This window comes from Enhydra lutris, unplaced genomic scaffold (assembly GCF_002288905.1).
Source record: "Enhydra lutris kenyoni isolate GAN:26980312 unplaced genomic scaffold, ASM228890v2 scaffoldscaffold2, whole genome shotgun sequence".
In the NCBI taxonomy this organism is placed as follows: Eukaryota; Metazoa; Chordata; class Mammalia; order Carnivora; family Mustelidae; genus Enhydra; species Enhydra lutris.
Genome location: NW_019154086.1, coordinates 5,001,193 through 5,023,218, shown reverse-complemented (window position 1 = coordinate 5,023,218; position 22,026 = coordinate 5,001,193). Strand labels below are relative to the sequence as shown.

At 48.0% G+C, this 22,026-nt stretch overlaps 1 protein-coding gene across 7 annotated transcripts in view; it reads left to right on the top strand.

Moving 5' to 3' along the window:
- The window catches only part of LOC111148556 (ST6 beta-galactoside alpha-2,6-sialyltransferase 1), a 117,554-nt gene extending 95,930 nt beyond the window's left edge, over positions 1 to 21,624 (top strand). For all 7 annotated transcript variants that reach the window (XM_022505261.1, XM_022505235.1, XM_022505219.1 and 4 more), the window contains 4 exons: positions 1,520 to 1,617; positions 14,668 to 14,766; positions 16,074 to 16,248; positions 18,704 to 21,624. In XM_022505261.1, the coding sequence (XP_022360969.1) occupies positions 1,520 to 1,617; positions 14,668 to 14,766; positions 16,074 to 16,248; positions 18,704 to 18,945 (614 nt within the window). In that variant the 3' untranslated portion in view covers positions 18,946 to 21,624. The remainder of the gene's footprint in view (positions 1 to 1,519; positions 1,618 to 14,667; positions 14,767 to 16,073; positions 16,249 to 18,703) is intronic.
- The last annotated feature ends 402 nt before the right edge of the window (positions 21,625 to 22,026 follow it).

Sequence of the window (22,026 nt, the reverse complement as noted above, 5' to 3'; positions counted from 1 at the left end):
ATTGTAAATAGTCCTTTTATTCTCAGCAACTCCATCTGACTTTGCCATGTTTTGGTCCGGGGATGCTCACATTAATAATTTGCTCACCTGTGAAACAGGGAGGCTGACCGAGTGAGGCTTCTGATACATCTGCGTTTCTGGTGTGATTACTGCTGGTCACTTTTGAAGCCAGTGACTGATATGGACTGACATGTTGCAATCTAAGTTGTGTAAAGAGGCACCTTCTGCCCTCTTTGAAGTTCAGGGTACTGGCCCTGTAAGCTGATAAAGTCTGGACTATGTACATCCCATGTGACTTTCAAACCATTTTGATGAAATTTGTCCTAGGATTGAGATAGGGTTGTTTTTGTGACTACATGATATGTCTAGAGTCCCGAGGTTTAAAACATATGTTAGAAATGAAATAAAGAGGGAGGCTTTCATCCCTTAATTCTGTGGGTACTTTTTTCCAAATCATCTTGTATTGAGCCAAATTCCACCCTGCCACCTTCTGATGTCACCTTTGTGAATGAAGAACTACCCCAGATAAATTTCCCACAGGGAGGGAAATAGAACAACAGAAAATTGGGCTGACCTCCCAAACTTGGGCAGATTTCAGTGGTGAGCCCCAAACTTGCTTGATCAAGTCAAGTTGGGATGAGCTCCTAGGAGGCTGGCTGAAGGTTGAGAGAGAACTTAAAAGTCAACTTAGTTCTCTCTCCCAGAAGATTGGTCAGTGACACAGAAAGAAACTTCTCCAAGTCTTCCAAACTCTGCTGAAACAGCTACAGGGACAGGGAACTAGAGCCAGGGAGTAAATGGATTTTTAAAAACGTGGTCTGTTTGATCTTGCCTGGATTTAGGACCTTGTTTCTGACAAAAGAGATTTTCTTTTTCAGTAGACAAATGGGGGATTCAGTTTTGATCTGTGAACTCCTTTTCCATCTCTGCCACCACCCAGGCTTGTGACACTTCCCTGGCCTCAGGTTCCTAATGGCACACACAGGGCGTTGTCTTGAAAACCACAGTAAATCCCTCTGATTAGCTGAGTGCTGCAAGTTCTCAGAGGGCTGTGGGGACTTTGCACTTGTGGGTGACACTGAGCTTATGGTAGCGTCATTTTTCTGACAGGGATGGAAGTATGACCTACTGGTTACACTAAGAAAGTATTTGGGTTGCTCCTTTGGTGACTGGGGTAGCGAGCCCATGTGAGACAGTGCGCCCGCCCGGATCACCCCTCTGCCGTGCGCAGGCTTGCTGGAGTCATGGAAGGGATTTCAGGGGTGCTTAATACGAGCCTCGTTAGCTTCTGCAGTGGCCAGGCAAGCAGGCAGTCATGCCCGGTCTACAAACTGTGCCAGATTGCCCCTTACAAATATGATCCTTTCCCCTCTGATGGGGATCCTGATGGGATAAAGAGTGGGAAGTATGATTCTCTTGCCCCTCCCCTTCTTCCTGCCCTCTCTCCCTCCAGACCTTCCTCTATTTCTGCATGTTGCTGGTGCTCATCACCTCTCTTCTGTTTCCTTATGGTTTATAGATGATCATGATGCAGTCCTGAGGTTTAATGGGGCTCCCACAGCCAGTTTCCAACGAGACGTGGGCACGAAAACCACCATTCGCCTGATGAACTCTCAGGTAAAATTTCTTCTGTGCAGATCTGGAGTGAGAGAAAGACCACAGTGTGGGCTCTAATGTAGACCCCACCTACTGGGGGCACATCATAGCCGCTAATTAAGTCCCGTGACCTTGCTGAGTCCTGGAGTCCAAGACCCAACCTGGTGATGTGTTCATGAGATAGCCCCCATGGCCTCAGGTGGCATTAACAGAGTTGTCCAGTGTCCCGAGAAAGGAGAGTTCTGCTGTCCCTGTAGCTGCCAGGTTTTTTCCCAGAAAACTGCATGAGGGACAACATGGCAGAGAATATGAGTGAGGGATGCTGGGAAAAGTAAGCGAAGCAATGAATGTGGGTGTGTTTGAGAAGCTGTAAAATAGTATGCAAGTACTGTGAGACCTCATCAACCAGATGATGCTATGTGACATGGCATTCGAATTCACGTATTGCCTCATGAATTCCCCTTGAGAATTAGTTCCTGAAGTATTTCCAGGTAGCATATGCTGAATTCTCAAAACTAATGGGGACTTGAGAAATACTCCTGCCACAAAGTTCTGTTAATAGATTTTAACAAACAAACAAAACAAATAGTCAAAACAAAACTGGGTGACACATATATCAAAACTAGCGCAAGAGGTCTGCAAACCCATTCACCTCACTCATGACCATCCGTGTTTATTGTTTTCTGCATAAACATGTAAAGCTTGGGTGTTCTTCTGTCAATGTGCAGGCTCTGTACACTGCCTAGGACTCCATGGGCATGGAGCACATCCTGGGAGTGATCATAAGTGCCCTTTCAGCACTATTCCAGTACACCCTCATTTCTCCCCTCCTCTGCCACAAGGCTCTACTTCCGTTTCACTGCCTGCCCCTCAGGAACTCACCAGCTGGGAAGAAGCTGCTTCTTGCATGGCCCAATTTCCATCTGAGGCCCATAGTCCTAGGAACCCTTGTATGAAGGAACTTGGATTGATGAACTTAAACTTCTTTGCAGGTGGCTGCCATCTTGTTTTCTTTTCTTTCTCAACTCCTTGATGATAATATCATTTTCTGTCACTATAATATCTGACTGAGTCGACTCTATATGCTTTCAGTTCCTATTTATTATCCAACCTTACATTTGGGGCTTTTATATTACTTTTATTATAAAGTAGAAGAGGGCAGATTAAAAGAAATAGATTGGTTAGCAAGAGACTCTCTGGAGGACAGGGCACCAGAGCTAGACTTTGAAATATGGGCAGGATTCGGAGAAACAGGAAGAGGGAGACATTCTAAGAAGTGGTATTGGCAGGACAGAGATGCATAGGAAATGAGGGAGACATCCAAACAGGTCTGACTGGTGTGGGGGTGGGGACGGATTTGTGTTGCCCTATAGAGGGAGATGAGGCTGGAGCTTCATGGCTGCTTGGACTCTGGCAAGTCTAGAAAATCAGGCACAGGAGGTGGGAGGAGCTTTCCCTACTTTCTCCTTTTCCTTCTCATGCCCCAGAGAAATCCTCATGAAGTGCTACAGTGTAACCTCTAGTTCCGTGTAAAGTGTTACCTGAATATCCACCTTCGCCTCCCTCCCTCCCTCCCTTTCCCCCTTTCACAAATATGGACGGTACTGAGTAGAAGGTGGTTGTCGGTACATAGATCTCCAGTCAGCCTGCCTGGGGTTGAAACCCTGGCTCTGCCTCTTAATAGCTGAATGATCAGGCGGAAGTTCCTTATGCCTCCATTTGTTCATGCGTGGAGAGGGAGAATAGCAGTACCTTCTTCACAGCACAGGTTAGGAGGAGTGAGCCAGAAGACCATGCAGAGCACCGAGTACCCGGGACTTACCTCAGTGGATGATAGCTGCTCTCACGTTCCTGTGGGCCGTCACTCAGATAGGTTTGGGGGATACAGTGGTGAGCCCAGTGGGCTGGGCCCCTTCACGGGCCACCGCCCACAGCTACAATCAGTCATCATGCAGAGAGATAGACAGTTGTAACAGAGAACTACAAAGGACAGGATTAAGGTGTTCCCACAACCCCTAGGGGGAAATTTTCCCTGGTCAGGGATGTCAGGGGCCTTGAGGAGGTGAGACAGTCATGTAGGCGTAGAGGATGAGAAGGGCTAGGACTCTCCTGAAGAGACCACAGCCTAGTGAGGCCACGTATGGGAGGGGGCAGGGGAGCGTGTGGGGGGTGTGTGGTGAGCATGGAGGCTGAGGGTAAAGAGGAGCCATGTCCTGGCGCTGTGGTCAGGAGATAATCTCTGTGGCATGACCAGACTTGCACTCTGCAAACGTTGCTGGTGTCCATCTGCTCGGTGATCCTGTGTCCATGGAGAGACACAGTCAGGAGGCTCTCGCAAGGAAGTGCTCACAGTTGCTGCACAGGAGAAATGCGGGTGAACGTGAGAACAGAGTGGATTTGCGAGCTATTTGGCATGTGTGGTCCAGAGGCGTTAGTCGGTCTGTGGCGAGGGGTGAAGGGAGAGGGGCCGCCGGTACTCTTGGGTTTCTGGCTGGCTGGCTGGAGTCAGTGGGATTACCAGTGCTTGGAGATATTTTGGGTTGTGTAGGCAAGGATCAGAGAGGAGGGTGGGGTTAGAACTGTGGTTCCAGATATGATCTGAGCTGCCCCGTAGATACTGTGAAGAGATGTCAAGTGGGCAGCTGATGAAACGGGGCTGGAGTTCAGTGGACAGCTCTGGGCTAGAGAGGAGAAGTTGCCAGTCATCTTTATCTGTGAGGCCGTGGAACAGCCGGGCTGAAGGAGAGCATGAGGGACTGGGTGTAGACAGAAATTCTACACAGGGGCTTTGGGTAACAGAAAGAGGAGGTTAGTCAGCACCGCCCGATGCTGCTGAGGCCCACTGAGGTGAGGACTGAGAAGCGCCATTCTCTCTTTGGCAACAGGGAGGCCATCGGTGACCTTAGGCAGCTGCTGTTTGGGAAAGCGGTGAAGCCAGAAGCCACACTGGAGTGCAGGGTCAGGAGTGTGTGGGGGAAGGCCACTGCGGTAGTTCTTTCAAGAAGGGCAGAAGAGAAGTAGGGCTAGCGCTGTAGAGAGTCGAGGGTTCCAGGGCCAGTTTCTGTTCCTTTCTTTTTTTTTTTTTTTTTTTTTAGATTGGAGAGACTTGAGTACATTTAGAAGGCAATGGGAAGACAGTCACAAGAGGGCACACGCCATATGGCATGACAGATTCACATGCCGATTACAGACAGAGAGTAGAACGGTGGTTTCTGGGCTCTGGGTGAGGTGAGGAATCATTGTTTAATGGTTAGAGAGTTCCAGTTTGGGTAGAGGAGGAAGTTCTGGAGATGGAGGGTGGTGATGGTTTTATAACAGCATGAATATACTTCATGTCCCTGAGCTGTACACTTCAAAATGGTGGAAATGGTACATTTTGTTACATATATTTTACCACCATAAAATTTTTTTTTAAGTCAATGGGGAGAAGCCAGCTGATAGAGGGAGAAACTGTATATATTGAAGAGAGGGGACAATAAGTGAGTGATGGGGAGGAGGGATTGATCCAAAGCCCTGCTGAGGATCAAGCCCCACAGGAGGGAGTCAGAAGGGAAGAAGGCTAAGAAAGGTGTAGCCAGAGGCCGTTTGTAATTTGTAGTGAAGGATGAAAGGGCTGCAAAGTAGGATGCAGAGAAAGGGAGGCCTTTTGTCAGGAGGCTGAGGGAGAAGGGTGTCCATAGAGGAGGTTTGAGCAAAGAAGGCCTGGCATGAGGAGAGCAGAGGAAGGAACCAGCCAGAGGAACAGAGCAGGAACTCCAGGCCATCCTGGCCACTTTGGGGCTGGAGAGTGTGGGTAAAGAATGGGTATGACCTCCAAATTGGTAGGTGGCAGTGATTAAGAAGAGAGAGCATGGAGGAGCCCTGAAAAGTCTCTTGGGTTTGGGAGGGTACCCCCTTCCTAGGCTCCTCTTCCAGGTGGTGAGTGAAGAGGGAAATCTCCATCCTGCAAAGATTTCATTTAAGGCTGTGGTAGCTTTGCCTAAGAAGCTGTCTTCCAGGTTGAGGAGAGAAAGCCCACATCCCATGCGTGACAACAGGGTGTCCTAATTGGATTTCGGCGGGGACCTTCTCAGATCACTCTCCGGGGCTTATCCTGAGACCACAGTGGCTGCCACTTGTTCCCTACTTCTTCTGTCTGAGGCCCATAGATATCTTATCTCATCTGACCTTTGGAACAATGCTGTGAGGTGTGATCACCAACCCCCATTTTCTGTGATGACACCAAGGTTCAAAGAGTCAGAGTGAGTTGCTCAGAGAGCGGCAGAAAGGATACAATAGAGGTGGGATTTGGATCAAGGTTGGTTTGCCAATTTTCTGGAAGAGTTTGTATGGAATTGGTATTCCCCCCTTATTTTTCAATGTTTAGTAGAGTTTGCCAGTAAAGCCACCTGGACCTATAATTTACCTTGTGGGAAGTTTTTTTAGCTAAAAATTCATTTATGTTAGTAGATTCAGGTCAGGGCTGTTCGTGTTACCTGTTCCTTCTTGACTGAACTTTGGAAGTTTGTGTCTTTCAAGGAATTTGTTCATTTCTTCTAAGTCATTGGATTTATTGGCATAAAGTTGTTTATAATATTACCTCATTATCTTTTTGTAAAAGATCTATTTATTTCCCTCATTATCCTTTTTAATGTCTATAGAATCTGATGTGATGTCTGATGTGATAGGAGATCCTTTGTGGTGATTTAAGCAATATTGGAATTCACAGAGCTTAAAAGGACCTTGAAGATCAACAAGTCATGAATTCATTCCAGAAGTTCTTGTTTGATCACCTGCCCTGTGCCAGTCTCTGTGAAGGGAGCTGGAATTCAGTCCACAACAGCAGTAAAACAGAGACAGATATGCTCCCTGCCCTTGTGGAGCCCAGGATCTTGTCGGGCATTTCATTTTCCAAAGGAGATGGCCCAGGCCTGGGAACAGAAGGTGGCCTGCACTATGCGCAGAGGGTAATGGCAGGCCCGGGACAGGATGAAGGCCTCCTTACAGCCGGGTCAGGCTCCCCCCTGGCTCTCTGCTGGCACCTTCCCCATCCATGTCTCTCACTCCCCTCATCCTAATTGCCCATCTCACTCGTAGCCTAGTTCTGCCACCAGGACCTTTGGTCTCCGAGAGGACGCACGTTTGTCTGTTTTGTTCACTCATAAACCCGAGTGCCAGGACCAGTGCCCATTATGTAGTAGATGTGCAATCAATATTTTTTGAATGAAGTAGAGTCTAGAGAACCTTCTGCTCGCTCAGTGGATGCCTCCAAACTTCTCCAAATTCTTTAAAAATTTTTTTGAACTTATTTGGAAATACTTTGAAACTTTCAAAAAGTTGCAACAATGTCTACTACAAAGAATGACTGTATACTCTTTATCCAGAGGCACTTACTATTTTTACCCCATTGCTGTATTATCTGCTCTATTCATTCTTTGTAATGTTTTTTTTCATCTGAGAATAAGTTGTATATATTATACATGTTAATTCCTAAATACTTACTATGGGTAAAATGTTTATGTTCCCCGCCCCCTGCCAGTTTGTATGTTGAAGCTCTAACCTTCAATGTGATTATATTTGGAAATGGGGTCTTTGGGAGATAAACACATTTAGATGAGGTCTTGAGTGTGAGCCCCCCATGATGTGTCTGCCGTGTGAGGAAGGCGGCCGTCTACAAGCCAGGACGAGCACCCTCACTAGGAACCAAATGTGCTGGCACTTTGACCTTGGACTTCTCAGCCTCCAGAACCATAAGAAGTAAATGTCTGTTGTTTAAGCCACCCAGTCTATGGTATTTTGTCGTAGCAGCCTGAGCTAAGATTTTTTGGTTCTGAGAGGAGGAGTTTTGCTATGACAAAAACCTAACAATGTGAAGTGGCTTTGAAACTGGGTAATTGGTAAAAGCTGGAGGAGTCTTGAAGGACATGCTAGAAATATAGGTGCTAAGGGAAATTTTGATGAGGGCTCAAAAAGAGTAGAGGAAAGCTGGAGAGAGAGCTTCTGTCTTTTTAGAGAATATGTAAATAATTGTGAACGGAATATTGGCGTAACTATGGATAATAAAGGCCCTTCTGGTGAGGTCTCAGATGGAAATGAGGAACATGTTCTTGAGCAATGGAGAAAGAGTGATCCTTGTTCTAAAGTGACAAAGATTTCGTCTGAATTGAGTTCTAGTGTTTTGTGGGAGGTAGAACTTGTGAGTAAAGAAACTGGATGATTTACCTGAGGTGATTCCTAAGTTGAAGGGACTGCCTTGGCTTCTTTTGTGAGGTGTGAGTAAAGAGAAATGAATTTTAAAAAAGGAATTGTTTAGCAAAAAGGAAACAGACCTTAAAGATTTGGAAAATTCTTAGCTTATCTATATGGCAAAAAAAAAAAAATGAGAAAGCTTGTTCTGAAGAGGAAACGAAGGGGTGGCCCCAAAAACGTTTGACAAGGAGATTGGCAAGGGTGTGAACCAAGGACCTACTCAAACACGCCAGCAGAAACACTGTCAACACTGTCAGCTTGAGCTGAAGGGGATGGATATGGGGTGAAGTGAAGAAAGGCTGTGGGCCTCTTAGGTCCTATAGGACAGGACTATAGAGCTCTTGGACTGTGAATGGCATTGTTCTTCATGACAAGAAAAGCATGATCCTAAAGGAGATTCAGAAATCGTCAAGGCTGCATCCTTATTTTCAAAGATGGGAGGAGGGGCTTGGTTTTAATAGGCCCAGTGGTAGCTGCTCAGAGCCACAGAGGTGGGATCGCTGCCCCCGTGAGTCCACAGGGCACAGCACTGAACCAAAGAGGAATCTTCTCAAGCCTTAACATCTAGTGGTATTTACTTTGCTAGGCTTTGGACTTTCTTTGGACCTGTCAGCTCTTTCTTCCTTCCAGTTTCTTCCTTTTGTAATGGGAACGTTTATCCTATGCGCCTATGAGCTCTGCATTCAAATTGCCTTGGATTTGGTCAGTAGGAGCTCCATGAAGCTGGCTCTTGTTTCCCTGCCACGTGCATGCCCTCATCATGTTTTTTCTTTTAACACTGGTATCTTCTGGCATAACAAGATATTCCAATTCATTTTAATCTGTCGTGTTTTAAATGCTTCCTCTTTATTAGTTTTATCTGGAATATAGGTATACACAGTGTTCTGGATCAGAGACAGATTTTTTATTTCATACTTTACAGTAGATAATGAATGTTCTAGTCTCTCTTTGCCTAAGTTCCTACTTCCAGGGCAATGCAATGAGAGTCAGGTCAATTATCCTACAGGACTAACCAGATACCCCACAGGCAAGGGACAAAAAGTAAGTGTTCCCCCCCGACACATGCACTGCTTATAAAAGGCAGGAGGTGGCTGTCCTCTACCCCCCCCCACCAAAGGGCCCCTTCTTACTCCAGCCCTTTAGAATATAAACCCACTCTGATGTGAAATGAGAGATGTCGTAAATTCCTGGGCCTCTTTCCTCCTGCACTGGTCTTCCCAGTCCCTTAGCATATCTCTGTATTAACATAGGGATGATATTTGGGCTATCACCATTTAGCTTCTCAGGGAGATAAGAGAAGTTTTATTAGGTTTTAAACCCGAGCAGAGCAATTAACTAGACAAATAGCTCCAGAGTTTATACTGACGGTATATGAAGAGTTCAGGAGTCTAGGGCTTTTTAGAGCAACACTGAGATATGGAGGGAAGTTTTATTTCCTCATACTAACCTACCTTAGCTCTGGGATATGTCATTTTTCTCCAAGGAGTCTTGGCTCTTTTAAGTAAAATTGGTATTAGAAACCAACATCTGGGTGTTGGGTGGTTCATGCCTCCTACTGAGGTATCTTCACTTGTTGGCCCTTACAGCCGGGAGAGCTAGAAAACAGCACGTATGTACACATATGTAAACCCGTACACACACGGTTCAGGTACATGTGCATCCGTATGCTTACTATACACATACATGCACCTGCGTGTGCGCATAGATTCCTCTGCGTAGACGCATGCGTGTGCCTGCTGACATGCCTGCTTTGGCAGTGACAGACCCTGACTGAGTTCGGTCTGTCCACATAAGGTGTCCCTTGCCTTTCCCCATTCTATATTTGCACTTGCCCTCTCCCATAGTGAGAATCCTGCTTCTAACACCTTCACCCATTTCTTTATTTGCTCACGTGGGTGATACCCCTCAGAGAGTTTGAAAATTGCTTTGCACATCTCTCCCTCCAGCAAACGTAGCAGAGAGAGCTCAGGCTGGGTTTGCTGTTTTCCCCACACCCTGCCTGAGGCTGAGGTGATGCAGCCACGTGATGGAGCCCTGAGTTACCTGGATACATCCTTCTGTTCCTCTTCACTGAGCTTGGGGAATTCATTTAGACCTCAGCTGTATCCATTTTGTTTCAGTTAGGGGGTTTTCTTTTCCTCCTTCTTTTTATTTATTTATTTATTTGTTTATTTTATTTATTTATTTATTTATTTATTTGACAGATCACAAGTAGGCAGAGAGGCAGACAGAGAGAGAGGAGGAAGCAGGCTCCCTGCTGAGCAGAGAGCCCGATGTGGGACTCGATCCCAGGACCCTGAGATCATGACCTGAGCCGAAGGCAGAGGCTTTAACCCACTGAGCCACCCAGGCGCCCTCCTCCTTCTTTTTAAATCATGCAGAATATTAACATGCTCCCCAGATTCAAAACTCTCCAGGAGCATATAACCGGAGAAATGTTAACTCCCTCCTAGATTCCTGCCACCTGGTCCCACCAGCACCCGTGTTGGGCAGCCACCTGCACTGTGTTCTGATTTGTCCTTCTGTGTTTGTGTTTGTCAAGACAACAGATGTACATATGCTTTCTTAATTCCCCTTGTTTTCTCACACAGAATATAGTGTGTGTGTGTGGGGGGGTGTCTATAAGCTCTTTCACACTGTTTCCCCCCAGTATCTTCTCTAAATCACTCCCTGTCAGCTCATAGAGCTCTTCCTCTTTCTTTGTCATAGCTGTGTAATACTTCTTGGTGGCTCAGTTTCCTAGCTTATTCTCGTAACCTCTTCTGTTTGGACCTTTAAGTACTTTCCAAGTTACTACTACTACCTCTTCTTCTTCTTTTTTAAGATTTTATTTATTTATTTATTTGTCAGAGAGAGAGAGAGTGAGAGAGAAAGCGCATGCACAAGCAGGTGGAGTGGCAGGCAGAGGCAGAGAGAGAAGCAGGTTCCCCTCAGAGCAAGGAGCCCGATGCGGGACTCAATCCCAGGACCCTGGGATCATGGCCTGAGCCGAAGGCAGAAGCTTAACTGATTGAGCCACCCAGGCGTCCCCAAATTACTTCTTCTTATACTTCTTGGTTCTTTTGATGACTTCCTGGGATGCTGGGTAGAATCAGAGGCCTCTCTGATTTGGGGATTTGGGGTTTGTGGTGGCTTTCCACTTGAGGTGCCCTTCTCTCTGTCAGAGAACCTGCTTCCTACCCCGGTCCGGTTTACCATGGTCAGGCCTTCATTTTTCATATCTACTCAGGACCTCGACCACCCTCTGTTTGTCTTCCTGTGGCACTAACTAGCTTTGTCACTCTGGCAAGGCTGCAAGTCTGGCAGCTGGAACACAGACTGTTTCCTCATCCCTTACTGTTCTGAAGGAAGGTCGTCTGGTACAGTGGGAAGAGATCAAACAGGCCTTGATTTGTATCCTAGCTCCATCCCTTTCCTATTGTGTGAAGCTGGGTCAGTTATGTAACTTCTCCGAGCTTCCTTTAATGCCCTGTTTGGGGCTGGGAAATACTGTGAGGGATATACGAGAAGACTTGGACTTGGATTGCTGTGTGAGTTTAACAAAGCAGCTAAGTCTAGACTCTATAGTTACCAGTGTCCACACACACACACACACACACACACACACACACACACACACACGGCATATTTAGTTTCTGACACCTGCCATAACAAAATGCCACAAATGGGGTGGCTTATACAACAGAGATTTATTTTCTCACGATTCTGGAGGCCAGGGGTACAAGATCAGGGTGCCATCAAGGTTGGATTCTGATAAGGGCTCTCTTCCTGGCTTGTGGATCCTTCTCGCTGCATCTTCACACGGTCTTTCCTCTGTGGACGTGTGGAGGGAGAGATCTTCGGTGTCTCTTTTCTTATAAGGATATCAATCTTATCAGATTAGGGACCCATCCTTGTGACCTCATTTAACCTTAATGATCTCCCTGAAGGCCCTGTTTCCAAAAGAGTCACATAGGGGGTTAGGGAATCAACATAGGAATTTTGGTGGGAGAAGGGGGGGAACAGTTCAGCCCATAACTGAGGGAAAAAAGATTTGGGAAGAAAAAAGACCAACATATTCATACAGGTGATATCTGAAGAATGCAATGATTGATGGTTGTTTTCTTATTCTTGTATGTATATAGATGTGTGTATTCTTGTCTCCTCTAACTTTCTGCAGGGAGCATGTGTTGCTTTGTGACTGGAGAGGGGACTTTAAACAGGTTTCTATAACAGCACCACCCATCTCCCTGGTGTAGCCTTTTCCTGGCAGGTGTTCCTTGGGGCTCCGTTGCTGTGGCAGTGACTTACTTTCCTCATCATGAGGTTCCTGGGATCCCTGAACTCAGGTCGGACTCTGCACGAGGTCCAGCACAGGGGCATTTGAGAAGACCTTGATCTCTCCCCAGTGCCTTGTGCTGCAGCTGGGGAAAATGACAGACAGAGATGCCATCCAGGCATGGCTGGCCGCCTGGGCATGGCCTTGCAGGGCAGTCCTGTCCTATAAATAAGGCACCTGAGCCTGGAGAGGGGAAACAGCCCTCCTAAGAACACAGAGCACTGCCCCACTTCCCCAAGCAGTTTGAGGTTCTCTTGTGTTTGAGGAAAATTTGTACATGTAATGTAAGGGCCACCAGAATGAGTATGGTAAGTTCAGAGCTGTGTCCATTTAAACTTGAGGGGTGCTGGCTAGCTTCTCCCCTGTCCCCACATAGGTCCTGGCTATGGTCACTTTCTGTTCCTCCTTGGGATAAACTAGCCCTTATCATCACCCCTTCTCGGTTTCATGCTTTGTCATTTGCCTCATCAAGTAGCTCTAGTGAACACCTCCCTCTCTCCTCCTCCCCCCAACTCCCCGTATGTTGAGAATTGAGGGTGGCTCGGGCCCCATTCGTGTGCTCACTTATTCAAATGCCTCATGGTTTATGAATACAGCCCTGTGAGGAAAGAAAGAACACTGGGGAGGAGCCAGTCTCTAGACTCTGGTTCTGGCTGTGTCCCAAGCTCCCTTGGAAGCCTGGGACAAGTCTCTCTTCTCTCTGGACTTGAGTTTACCTACCTGAAAATGACAGACTTGGGTCCAGCCCTCGAGGGTCTTCCAGCTGTGACTTACTATGACTCAGACAAGAAGCAACATTCTCGTGACATGCCTATGTCCCTCATCAACTGCTTTCTTTGGCCTGTCCTCCTGACACCACAGCTGACCCACCCTACCTGCTTTGTGGGAGGCAGTGCAGTATGTAGGTCAGAAGTGTGGACCCTGGAGACCTCCAGTTCAGACCCCTGCTTACTAGCTGTATTGCTTGGGTGAGTTTCTTAGCATCTCTGAGTTGGTTTCCTTATTTATAAGATGGGCATATTAATAATTACCTCCTGGGGTGGTTGCAAAGATGAGCTGAGATCATGTATGAATGTAGCTGGCTTGGAATAAACATGGTCAGATGGCATCTGGCACTCTCACTGTTGTTCTTCATTGATGGAAAGGAGAAGACTTAAGTAGCTCTCAGGATTTCTGTGAAGCCACAGATGCTGGCAAAGTCTTAGGGTGCCAGAACTTGCTGCCACTGGTCTCTTTCTTGTATACTAAGAAGATGACTGGAGAGGAGCAGGAGACATTTTAAAAATCCCAGTTATCTCTAATTCTCTTGAGTGCACACACATCACCAGGCATTGGTAACACTGGACAACTTGCAGTTCCCAGACAAGCTCCTCATGGTACTAAGTAGAATTAGGTTTGGCTGTTTGGGACAGCAACACTCGGCCCACCCCTCAACACAAGGTTAACAAGAGAAAAATGTATTTCTATCCCGTGTGAAAGAAGTCCAAGGGTGGACATCCCAGAGCTGCTATGGTGTTCCAGTGTGTCAGGAACCTGGGCTCCTCCTACCTTGTGCATTTATCGTTCAGTCACATGACTTCATCCTCATGGTCCAAGATGACTGTTTTAGCTCCAGCCATCATGTCCACCTTCAGCCAGCAGGAAGGAGAAATGAACAAGGAAGGACACTTCCTGGAAATCACACTTGCTTACACACCCTTGGCCAGAATTTTATCATGGCCAGGCTTAGCTGTAAGAGAGGCTGGGAAATTTTTATTTCAGATAATCTTTATTTTAGATGGCCATGTGTTGAGGTAAACAGAAATGTTTGTTTCCAAGGAAGAAAGAATGAATGCATATTGGGTGACACCTACCAGTCTCTGCCACATATTCTCACACCTGGGAATTTGCATACATTGTTTCTTTTGTCTGGGACATCGTCCCTCTCCTCACACCTCACACCCATGGCTTGGCCCGCTATTGTTTGTCCCTGAACGCTCACTCACCTCATGGCCATACTCATGCTGGCATTCTATGACTCCCTGGGAACTCTTTAGCACCCAGTACAGCCACACGATCCCCAGCCAAGGTGGGCCCAGCACCAGTAGTTCTTGCCTCAAAGATACACTGAGGAAGTGGGATTATATTCTTCAGGCTTCCATGCCTTTGGGAGAGGTATGAGGGGACAGGTAGCTCAGAAGCTCGTGGCAAGTTGCTGCCCTCTGGGTTGTATCTAGTCATTCTTGAGATAATACAGTGACTCTGATTACATCTCCACGTCATGATGGTGAGTGGTTGAGGTGGGGAGCAATGACTGTGATGCTTGCTTTCATTTTCAGGCAGTTCTTGATTTGGTTTCTGCCATTTGTTTCTCTCAGTTTCTGCCTGGGCAACATGTGCTTTTTAAGGTGAATGTCTGACAGCTGATATCCTGGATCACTGAACCAAAGTGCCTAGGGTGGCACTTGCCACCTGTCAGTCATCACTCACCACAGGACATTTACATGTGAACATCCAGGTGACCATTTGTCTCTTTTTTCCTGCAGCTGGTCACCACTGAAGGGCGCTTCCTCAAAGACAGTCTGTACAATGAGGGAATCCTAATTGTGTGGGACCCGTCTGTTTACCATTCAGATATCCCAAAGGTAAGTGGGTGTCCTCGAGAAATAGGGAATGAGTCTTCTGTTTGTCCATAGACGGTCCTGAGTTTTCCTGGGTTTTGAAAGTCATGGCTGACGTGGGCCCCCACCCCGAGGACTGTCTCTTTCCACATGAGGGGAACGCACTTCATCTGGACTCGCAGCACGGAAGTATTCCTGTCTGATACCAGTGCTCTCTGTGCTCCGCCCCGCAGGGCCATGTTTTTCTCTCCTTTGATGGGTGGCTCAGGAGTAACAGTGACAGGATTTCTCACCGTCTGGGGTGGGATTGTGTCCATCTAATAGTTATTTCTGAAGCAAATCAGCAGGAAATAGACAGTAGTTACTCATTCCTAGGACAGAAGCATCATGCTTGACCTACTTCTGGTTTCCAGAATTCTTCCCATTTCACTCATAACAACACAGGGAAGTAGATAGAGGCATGGCTGCTTCCCTTTTACAGGTGAGGAGACTAGAATGTGGAGAGGGGAAGTCGCCTGTCCCCGAACTTGGTTTACTAAGCGGAGGGCTCTCTTTTGGGAAGAGGATGGGAGTCTCAGGCCTGTTGGCTCCCCAGCCTCTCTGGAATGGCGCCCTTGCTGTTTGTCATGCGTGTGATATGGCTGCACTGTCGCAGGAAAATGGCGTTATGGTGGAAGGACAGAGCGCGCTGTCCTGGGGACACAGGATTCTGAAGTCAGACCCACCAGGACCTGACAGGCTCTGGTGATCACTGGCACCCTCGCCACCTCAGCCTCCACAGTTTTGCTTGGATCTCACTTAGAGCTGAAGTGTGTCTGAGGCAGGACAGGGGCTCCCAACCCACAGTTGTGGCAAGCTGTGCCCCAGTTTTTGGCCCTTTGAAAATGAGAGGTGGGGAGTGCCTGGGTGGCTCAGTGGGTTAAAGCCTCTGCCTTTGGCTCAGGCCATGATCCCAGGGTCCTGGGATAGAGCCCCGCATCGGGCTCTCTGCTAGGCAGGGAGCCTGCTTCCCTTCCTCTCTCTCTGCCTGCCTCTCTGCCTACTTGTGATCTCTGTCTGTCAAATAAATAAACAAAATCTTTAAAAAAAAATGAGAGGTGGGATCAGATGGTGCCAAGGACCCCTCTGAGCATTCCCAGAGTCTGTGATCCCAATATCTGAAGCTGTTCTAGGGTCACCAAGCTCAAAATTTCCTGGGAGCATAGGCTGTGTGCTGGGTCCCCTCTGCTAGTAAGTGAGAGCTGTGACGTGGAGAAGTCTGGAATCCACTCCGAGGAAGGGGCTCCAAGGCACCTCCCTCTCCTTAAGGAGACCATTTTCTTCTCTTTCAGTGGTACCAGAGCCCTGACTACAGCTTCTTCGAGAACTATAAGAGCTACCGCAAGTTGCATCCTGACCAGCCTTTTTACATCCTCAAGCCCCAGATGCCTTGGGAACTGTGGGACATCATTCAAGAAATCTCCCCAGAGGAGATTCAGCCCAACCCCCCATCCTCTGGGATGCTTGGTGAGTCTGTATCTGGGGAAAGACCTCTCATGTTTGTTTCTAGAAGAGATTAGAGAATGGGATCTCATTCATTCATTCATTCCTTTGTTCACCAAACAGTTGCCAGGTTTTTGCTATATTTCTACACTGGGCCAAGTTCTAGCTAAGATCCAGAGATCAGTAAGAATCCTTCTCCTTTAGGGTGTTTGGTGTGGGAGTTCAGCCAGGAGAGAGCACCCCTCCTGGGGTGCTGTCAGAGAGCTCAGTGGAGGAGTGGCATTGGGCCAGGCCTGGGTGAGGGGTAGATTTGCCTTGGGGAGGGGGCAAGAAAATGGGAAGAGTAGGGCTGGGATTTGGAAGATGAGGCAAGAGAGGCACTTGCCTCAGGTATACCATTTGAGGGGACACCAGAAAATTCAGTAACAAGCTAAATAATATTAAAATAATATCTTTTAAAAACCGTAATTACTGCAAGATTTTATCCTGAATGAAATACCAAAATTTTAAATAAAGATAGGATCAGTGATAATGTTACACTGAGCCATATTGGCATCTGAAGACAAAGCAATAGTCAATAATACTTTATTCAAAATTTCAAAAATCTGTCAAACCCAGTGAGTACCCTAGTCCTGGCCCTGAGAGAAGAATGAGAGGCAGAGTTTTCCTGGGTTTGAGGGTCATGAACGGAGCTGAGGGAGCTGGTGTAGGTGGGCTGGGATCTGAGTCCAGAGGGTCCTAAATGCTGGCTTCAGGCTTTCTTCTCGGACACAAGGAAGGGAGGCTCCCTTCTCTGGGCCCCCCGCAGGGTAGACCCCCCCCCCCAACCACTGCATGATGAGCCTGCCCTCTTCCTGGGATGCAAACTCCCTCAGGATGGGGATGGAGTTTAAAACATTCTTCCTCCTTTTTAAATTTTACATTTTTGTTCAAATTTTTATTGCAACTCTAGTTTGTTAATATATGACTTAATATTGGCATCAGAAGTAGAGTTTAGTGATTCAACACTTACATACAACACCCAGTGCTCATCACAAGTGCCCTCCTTAATGCCCATCCCCCATCTAGCCCATCCCCCACACACCTCCCCTCCTGCAACCTTGGTTCCCTTTTGTTAAGAGTCTCTTAGTTTGATGCCTTCTTCTGGGTGCGGCACAGGCTAGCCCTGTGGTAATGGCCTCTGAATTCGTGAACAACTGAGTGTTTACTGTCAGAAGCACTCCTTAGAGAAAGGGATGGGGACCATCTCAGTAGAGTGTCTTTGTACAATTCTCTTCAACTTTTGTATGTGTGCATTTGGGGCTCTTCCAGGAGCCCTTTGAAGCAGGAATAGTGGGAAAAGCATCCCAGGGAACACTTTCCCATCACCCCACTGTCCCCTCCCTTTGCCTGTCCCTGGTGGCCATGGCCCCTGCTGGGCCCCATCCAGTGTCGCCAGGATATTTACATGAGACCTCCCCCACAGGAAGTGTTCCCTCCTGAAATTTCCAGAAGCCACTTCTGTTATGCCTTCACAGTTTAGTTGCAGAAGTGTCTTTTCTCCCCCAGTGGACCAGGGGCAGCCAGAGAGGGCTCTTCCCCTATCCGATTCCTCTAGAACAAAGTGGCTGCTAGCAGTTTACAGTTTTGCTCTTAGTGAGGACTATTTCATCATAAACTTCCCCTATATTTATGGTGGTCAAAAGGGGTGTGAGAGCCATGATCTTATTGTATCCTAGCAACAGCCTGTGTGGTAAGAGGCAGATGGAGAAACTGAGGCCCAGAGAGGGACGTGTCCTGCATGAGGTGATTGAGCCAGGTGGGGACAGCTGTGTGTGTCGCAGGAGTCTCCTGCCTCTTGTTGGGGTCATATCTCCAGCAGAGTGTTCTGTGCCTCCTCCCTGAGAGCGCCAACCTGGCCTCACTCCCTGCACTCCGCCTCCCGCCAGAATGAGCAGAGCCCATCAACACAGACCAGGCAGGCTCCTGTTCTGACCACCATCCTCCCAGCTGGGGAAAGACAGCCTCCCTGCCCACACTGTTTCTCCTGAGCACTGTAAGAATCACCTCTCCCAGTCAGGGCCATCTGCGAGGCTCCTACAGGATATAAAAGTGTTAGAAAGTTCTGTGTACATGGATGGTACTGTCCCTCCAGTCATCTTATCCTCTCTCTTCATCTAGCTTATTCACATTGATTAGCTCAGTGACTGATGGATGGAACACGTCCGTCCCCTGGTGTTTAGGGAGAAGCTACCATGCACCAGCCCCTGACCTGCCGGGGGTTCAGAGGGGCATAGGGCTCAGCAGCCCTGCATCCTGAGGAACAGCCTGCTGGACCGGCTTACTGGCTGAGCTCAGACTGGGAATCACAGTAATACGTAGAAACTCCAAATAGACCTCTCCCCAGATTTGGGTTCCTGAGTTGCTGGACTCATGGGGCAGAGCTCCAGGGTGTGGAGTTGTGTTGTTGGGCCGAATTTACCTCTACTCTCCTCTTCAGGAATCATCATCATGATGACATTGTGTGACCAGGTGGATATTTACGAGTTCCTCCCATCCAAGCGAAGGACCGACGTGTGCTACTACTACCAGAAGTTCTTTGACAGTGCCTGCACGATGGGCGCCTACCACCCACTCCTCTTTGAGAAGAATCTGGTGAAACACCTCAATCAGGGCACAGACGAGGACATTTACCTTCTGGGAAAAGCTACACTGCCTGGCTTCCGGAAAATTCGATGCTGAGCCTGGGCTCCCCGGTCAGGTCCCTTCGCCCTTCTCCACCACATCTGGGCAGGTCACGTTCCTGAACAATCACAGCCTGCATGATGGGCCTTCTGTCACCAAGAGCCTCAGGCTGCAGGAGTTCCAACAGCAGGCAGCTAGGTCCAGCCTGCCTGGTAGATGCAGATGTGTGCGAGCCCAAAGCCTCCCGCCGCACACCTAGCATTCTCTCCACGCTGCCTTTCCCTCCAGGGCTGCCAAAGCTGAGCTGTTTCCGCCCCCCCTCCGCCCAGAGTGACGTTATCCTCACAAACCAGCACTCTCTGTTGCTCAACATCTGCTCCTAGACACTGATTTCATGTGTTAAAGAAATTCTCCCAAATTATGATTGTGTGTGGGTACAGGGTAGCTCTGGGGAGCCAGGGAGTGGTCTGAGGCATAGGAAACATGCTCAATTCTTCCAGAACAAAGCTGCTCTTGAGGTCCGTGCCCTTGGGAGATGAGGCATTCCTATCACTCTAGCTGGCTTGGTGGGTCCTTAGCCTGGGTGCTCATGTGCAAAGGGTCGTGATGAACCCACATCCTCTCCGTATGGAGAAGAGAGGCACAGAAGGGCACGGTCTCCATCCTCCGTTTGCTCACAGTTCAGTGGGAGGGAGACGGAGGGTTCAGTGTGCTCAGTGCACCGGGGAGGGGGCTGGTGGTGGCAGCAATGCCGATTTGCCGGGTTATGAGCTTACATGCTCGGGGGGAACGCGTTCGCTATGTCTGTGGGTCGTAGGGGGCTTCGCTGAGCTGGGCTGTGGAGATTTCAGGGGACTGGAGGAACATGTCAGCAGATGTTTGAGTCATTTGAGTTGTGTTTTCCTTTTTGCCTTTATTGCCCATATTTATTCTCTAAGGTCTGCCTGACCTTCGAGGCTCAAGTTATTTTCTGAGGAAGCTGCTTCCCCTGTCGCAGTGCAGCCCCATGGGAGACACCTGGCAAGCCGGATGCCAAAAACCCAATTTGTCCGCGCTTGGCCTGGCCTGACCCTTCACTGCAGCTGGGGTCACACACCGTGTCCACTGCTTCCCTGTTAATGCTCGCGCCACCCCCCACCCCTGGCTACCATCTTGTTTTCCCCTTTAAAGTAGACTTTTTCCCTCTCTCAAATTACTTTTAAGCATTTTGTACTTTAAAAGTATCCTGATCTGATGATTTTTTTCGCCTTCATGGGCCTTTCACAGAATGTCTCTCAGGGAGTAGGGATGTGGTTCCCTAGAATTTAAACTTGCTCTCAGAAATGAGCACCTTAGAGACCGTAACGGATCCTCACAAGGTTTATCAGACAGCCATGCCCTCCACCCCTCCAGCAAGGGGGCGATATCACAGTCTCCAGACAGAGGCCCTCCCACCGTGGTGTGCCAGCATGCTTCCTGGGTAGTTTTACTGCAACCCCCTTCTCCAGTGGAGAACCACACTGGACTGCTCTGGCCTCTGGGGAGGAGAAGGTAAAGGACTTGCTCAGGGTCACAAAATAATGCTGTAGAACCAGGGTTCAGGGCCTCTTAAGCTTGAGCTCTGGACCAGTCGTCTGGGAGCTGGAGTGCTCATGTGCTGCCAGACCCTTGGCTTATGGGGCAGTAGCAGGAGCCCTGGAGGGAGAAGCTCTGGGTTTTCCAACTGATACTCCCCTATATACTAACCATGCTTCTATGAGCGAATTTTCCTGAGACTCTGTTTCCACATCTGTAAAATAGGGGTGGTGAGCCTACCTCACAAGGCTGTTGTGTTACATGAAACACCTGTCCCAGTTCTGTACTTGGCACATAGCAGGTGCTCAGTACCTGGTGGCTTCCTCCCTCCCTCCTTCCCTCCATTCCTCCCTTTACTAAGGACCTGCTCCAAACTCACACCTGGGCCTGACCTTGCTTTGAGGTAGGTCAGGGAGGGGGTCCTGTCATCAGGAAATTAACTATCCTACTGGGAGACAACAACTACCCTGCCTAGCACCCAGGAAACCATCCACACGGTGGAGGGTGTAGGTATATAGAAGTGTCCCTCCTCCCCCTTCTCCTCCTCACCCCACCTTCCCCCTCCTTGCAGCTCTGGCCTTTCTGCTTGGGAATGGGCCGAGCACTTGGGCTGCCTCCTGCTGTGTGGAGGGAGTCTTCCAGCTCTCTGAGCCCATGAATTCCCAGCTTGCTTTAGGTTCCGATTTGATGCATACATTGCAATCGTTGAATCATACACAGTGTGAGGAAGGAGCATTCCACCAGCAAGAGAGAGGCATGGGTGTGAGACTACACTGGGTAGATGCTAGCTTTTCATTGTTATTATTAATATAAGGGATCAGATTAATGTCAATGTGATTTGGGGTCTATAGAACTTTTAATTCTGTGTTCTCTCTATATGGAAATTAGTAAAATGCAAATCAGAGGTATTGTTGTTCTGGTGAGAGGTTTCTTATCTGTGACAGATAATTTAAAAATGGTAACTGAGTGCCGCCGGAAAGTCCCTGTCCTGAGGGGATTGTGTCTTTGTCAGTAGCCATCTCTTCATCCTATATCATGAGGTCCCCCAATCCTTCAGTCACATAAGCTATTCACCTTGGTTTGGAGACCTTGATCTCAGAAGTATCTGAAACATCCTCATCAAATTCTGAATTACCCAAAGATGATGTAAAATTTTAAAATAAAGGTGTTTTTAAAAAGCTTCTCCCTCTCTTCTTACTTGCTAAGGGAATGACGGCTCCTTCTCAACTTTTATCTCCAAGGAGGCACAACAGGAATCCCAAAGCCACGGATCCTCCCCCACTAGCTTCTCTTCCGTACTTCAGGAAGAAGAATGGTCACTTATGTGGCAGAGAGCATCTCTGAGATAGCGACCGATCAACGATTCTTCCTTTTGGTCTTGCTTAGATTCATATGACTAAGTTGTTTGTCCAATACCTCAGGGAAGGGGTGCTGTAGGGCAGAAAGAATGGACAGAAGGTCTTTACCTTAGTTTCCAAAAGCCTAAAAGCCTTAAGGGAATGATGTCCTAAGGGAACAGCCAAAATGTGTGGATAAAAAATCCCAAAAAGCAGGAACAGGAGAGAAGGGAGAATTCCTCTTCTC